Raw genomic sequence first — 4,860 nt, forward strand, 5'->3', positions numbered from 1 at the left:
TGAAGCGAGTCCCCGGCTTCAGGGCCCCCCTCAGACCATGTGGGATGAAGCGAGTCCCCGGCTTCAGGGCCCAATGCAAGCCAGGGATGAAGCGAGTCCACTTCGAAGTTGAAATTACCTCATGTGATGTACACAAGAGAACTACATCTATTTGTTTTATTTAAAGGGATCCATGATTAGTTGTAACATAAGATTTTATTTGATAAACATTTATTTTAACTGTAAAATAAAGACTGTAAAAATACTGCTGCTAGCTCAGCCTCGCACCGAGGACCTATCCACGTCATCATTTACCCAGAATGCTTTGTGTGGAAATAAAATGGCTCCGTCCGTGTTAAAAATTAAAAAAATTTACAAAACTAAACATCCTACAGTATTTTTACAGTCTTTATTTTACAGTTAAAATAAATGTTTATCAAATAAAGTCTAATGTTACAACTAATCCTGGATCCCTTGAAACTCCTTCCTCAGACTGTAAGAGATTATTTCAGGTGTTTCAAACTAAAGATGGACCACACACACACACACACACACACACACACACGCTAAAGCTAACAGGCTAACTAAACATCCTACAGTATTTTTACAGTCTTTATTTTACAGTTAAAATATATGTTTATCAAATAAAGTCTAATGTTGTAACTAATCCTGGATCCCTTGAATCACATCTGATCGTTTTGCTCTGATTTCTCATTTCCCAGATTTAAGCGTCTGGTTTTGCTGGTTAGCCGTCTGAACAGTGTAGAAAAAGCGTGATTGTTCGTTAAGACATATGGGGATTCTATCACAATAAGGCATTGCTTTAATGGAAACAAAGCTGGACAAACATTTCACAGTTTCATTGATGCTCGACAAACGAAGGAAGGTCTCGTCAATCCAGCAGGACGTGGTCCTCACTCTGAGCCAGAACGAAAACTGATTTTCAGCCTAAATATTCCACAACACTGAGTATCTGTTATGAAGTAACGAGAATAAAGAACCGTAAAAGCAGGAGGGTCAGAACTACTCAGCTCCATTTTCACCAACAAATGAATAAATACAGGAGAAAAAAGGTTTCATTCACAACCGTTCTGTGCCACAAACACAAAGAATACTCCCAGTTTAAGTTTGAGACATCAGTGGAAATAAAACTAATCTGTAACCCTTTTCTTATCTAAAAAATGATTATAAAAGAAAATGCGTGAGGACAAAACACCAGCTTTCTTAGTATAATGCTGCTAATATAGCTTATTTACAATCATTTATTGTATGCAACAAAAACAACCTCCTTGATTTCTAGTCTAAACTGATGTTCTGGCCTTTACAAACAGAACCTAATAAAAATTTAAAGTGAATTCATTTATTGTGCTTTTTAACCCACAAATCCACTTCGTAGTTGAAATGGGACGAATCCAAGAGGCATCGTTTGAAGCGCTTACATCGGTTATGTCTAAAGCTATAACAAGGACTGAAAGTACAAATAATAAATATAGTTTATGTATTTATAAAGTTATTACAACTCCCTCTGAGTCTCGAGTTCAGTTTAAAAAATATTTTCTTCACATTGTCAACAAGAAGGATCTTTGTGTCGACACGCAAAGCCCTTAAGATGCTCTAAGAGGAACAAAAAAAAAAAAAAAAAACGCAGAAGAAGAAGAAGTTTTGCCGGGGTTGATCCTAGGAACCCGGAGTCCGGGCGGCGCCGAAGCTCGTGGTAAAAAGCAGGAAGAGTTTTAAYGTAGGAGGTGGTTTGAGGAGGAGCTGAACGTCGGAGGTTAAACAGTTACCTCGTTCTTACTGGCAGTGCGGTACGCGTGGTGGTGCCCGGGAATGTACTGCAGGTGGTCCACCGTGTGTGTTCGTCGGTTGGCAAACGCCTGCCTCTTGGACGTGGACGTGCCTGCATGATGGTTGACCATCAGCGTGTTGTACGAGTCGTTAGAGGCACTGGGCTGGGAGTGCATCTTGGTCATCTTGTGGCGATCCATGACGGGCGTGGTGGGGAGCAGCATGTCGGCGTGGGACATGGCCCGCGCCATGGCCTTCTCCCGGAACTTGTCGCGCCTCATGGCCGGGGACAGCAGCAGGGGGTCCTGGGAGTGCAGGCGGTCGGCGGAGAGCAGCTGCTCGTTGGACAGGTTCCTGCTGCTGCCGTACGCCGCCGCCGCCACGGCGCCGTACGACGACAGGTTGTAGTCTCCGCGACGCGGCGTCCTGGGCGGGGACAGGACGTGGTCCTGGGACATGGCCCGCTGGACCCGTCGAGGACGCTGGCGCTGCTGGTGCTGCTGGGGTTCTGCGCTCAGCTTCACCATGTGGGTCGGGCCTCTGCCGCCGAAGTCCGGGTGGTGRTGCTTCCTCGGGTAGTAATCGTCCATGTCCTTTTCACCTGTGGAGTCAGAAAAACCAAAGCTATGAGAGAAAAACACAACTTCTTTACTCAGTAAAGACCTTCGTTTCATCCAGACCAGGGGCGGAGTCAAAGGGTGGCAAGTTTCACCTGATGCACCTGGTTGGCCACCTCAAGTGCCACCCCCAAACAACTGACTGTGGCTGGGGAGAATTTTGTATTTGCATTTAGATTTTGTTGAASATTGTTGTCCGATGATACTGTAATATAAACATTTTCAGCTGTGTATCTTTAAAAATGGCTGAAATATAGCCTTTTGTAAAATTAGCATTAGCTGTTAGCTCAATTTGGGATTAAAATTGACAATTAACGTGATTATTCTTAGCTAATCTACAAATTTCATCTTAATAAGTCTTAAATGGCTAAAATRTAGTTAGCTGTGGTGGCCATCTTGAATTTTTGATTAGCACTGAGTATTTGGTAAAGACTTCTTTATACCTGAATATAGAGTTGTGWCTAGCACGTCTTTTGGATCATTCTTAGTTAGAATCGCACAAATTTCAGCTCARTATTTCTTAAAACAGCTGGATTATTACCATTTGAAATTAGCTGTGGTGGCCATCTTGAATTTTCAAATCCAGGTGCTTTTCTTGATTTGTATGTGCCCCCAAAAAACACCTTGGCCTCCCCAAGTGCCACCCCACACAACTGACAAGGTTGTGGGGGTCTTAATTTTGTATTTACATTTAGATTTTGTTAAAGATTGTTCTCTGATGCTTCTGTACTGTGTACATTTTCAGCAGTGTATATTTAAAGATGGCCGAATTATAGTCCTGTGTGAAATTAGAATTAGCATTAGCGGTTAGCTTAATTTGGGATTAGCATCCTCAATCGACATGTGATCATTAATAAGTCTTAAATAGCTAAAATACAGTTAGCTGTGGCGGTTGGCTTGAATTTTTGATTAGCATTTAGAATTTGGTAAAGATTGTTTTTGGCTACTTCGTCACGAACTGTCTAAAAATACCTGACTAATAAGTTGTGACTAACTCAGCTGAATTAAAGCCATTTAGAATTAGCTGTGGCAGCCATCTTAAATTTTCAAATCCAGGGTACTTTTCTTTATTTGTATGTCCCCCCCGTAAAAAAACACCTGGGCCCCCTCTTCCCAAAAAGTCTAGCTCCGCCCCTGATCCAGACAAGTCATTTATTGTAACTGTCTGATAAAAGAAAGGGTTATTTCAGCTGATCTATTTGAGGAAATATTAACATTTTTGTCATAACTCTCATCATTCAGCTGAACTGGTTTTTAGAAATCTGACAAAAACGGTTTATTTTAATTCGAGCCGCCGCCGCTGATGATGGCGTTGGAATAATTTGGATGATTTTTCTCCAATAGAGACGTCTTCCTCGGACAATCAAAGGTCACCTTGTCGTCGCCTCATAAAGACGTTTTCATGTCAGCTGCATCRTAATGAAGGAAGCAGCTCCTGCCGGGGGCGACATTTGTCCCTGTTGGGTTGGTTCAGGTGGGATTTTATGTCAGAAAATGTCAAGTAAATCTGATCACAAACAGAACCAGTAACACTGTAGATCAGAGTCCATAAATGTTTTAATGTATCAGAATTTATCACACAAACGTTGAAGTAGAATTTTCTGCAACTTCTAATATTAAACAGCAGAGAATTCTTCCACAGCTTTATAAAATACACAAAGATTGTGGGTAATTGATCAAAACGTGTTACTTTTTTACTGATTGTTTTCCTCCATGGACCCAGATTAACTCTAAAAACTGAGGTGAAGTCTTAGTTTAATCACTTCTGCTACAAATGAGATTAAAGACAGAAAACCTCGTCTATTTTTAACGTGAATGGATGAGGCCGGCGGCGTCCAAACTCACAGTGGAGCTTTAAAAACAAACACTAATTTGCTAATAACACTTAATTAAAGCAGCAGCTCCCACTCTGTGAGATTGAATTCAGTYCAACCCGTGTTTTTATTTATGTGTCAGCTGTTGATCAGAGGACTGCAGTTRTGTAATTATGCTCCGACACTCATCAAACTGATGGGACATCGATTAGAAAGTGATCTTTAGACGTTCGGAGCACGAGAGGTGGCGTTTAAAAGTACTGGCTGCAAAAATATAATTTAATATAATTTAAGAGGTTTTTTTTTCTCACGAAAATATTAAATATGACTTTTTATGTTCTGGTTTGTGTTTAATCCCATTTAGGGGATTAAAGTGTGTGATTGAGGAGCTGCAGCTCCTCTTCTTYATTTATTCTAACATATTTTCACAAACTACCTTGTTCTGCATACTTTGATTTAAGTACGAACAGTTAAAATATAACAAAGGGTTTTAGCAGAAAGGTGCTAGAAATTTTAATTTTTCCTCATATTTTTTTATATTTAACTTTATTTATAAATATTTCTCCATATAAATATGTTTAGATTTATTTAGTTATTTTTAAAATATTGTTTTAGTCAAACTGTCTTCTAATGCTACTTTTAGCATTTAGCTAGCTTTTGCT

The 4,860-nt window shown here is 40.2% G+C and overlaps 1 protein-coding gene and 1 long non-coding RNA gene across 3 annotated transcripts in view; both read right to left on the reverse strand.

Annotated features, from left to right (window-relative positions):
* Positions 1-210, reverse strand: part of LOC106530149 (uncharacterized) — a 1,046-nt gene extending 836 nt beyond the window's left edge. Inside the window, exon 1 of the long non-coding RNA XR_001311733.1 lies at positions 119-210. This is a non-coding gene — a long non-coding RNA (uncharacterized LOC106530149). The remainder of the gene's footprint in view (positions 1-118) is intronic.
* Positions 211-784: 574 nt separating this feature from the next.
* Positions 785-4,860, reverse strand: part of shisa6 (shisa family member 6) — a 78,268-nt gene continuing 74,192 nt past the window's right edge. For both annotated transcript variants that reach the window (XM_014025727.1, XM_014025726.1), the window contains exon 8: positions 785-2,368. In XM_014025727.1, the coding sequence (XP_013881181.1) occupies positions 1,755-2,368 (614 nt within the window). In that variant the 3' untranslated portion in view covers positions 785-1,754. The remainder of the gene's footprint in view (positions 2,369-4,860) is intronic.

This window comes from Austrofundulus limnaeus, unplaced genomic scaffold (genome assembly GCF_001266775.1).
Source record: "Austrofundulus limnaeus strain Quisiro unplaced genomic scaffold, Austrofundulus_limnaeus-1.0 Scaffold495, whole genome shotgun sequence".
Classification (NCBI taxonomy): domain Eukaryota; kingdom Metazoa; phylum Chordata; class Actinopteri; order Cyprinodontiformes; family Rivulidae; genus Austrofundulus; species Austrofundulus limnaeus.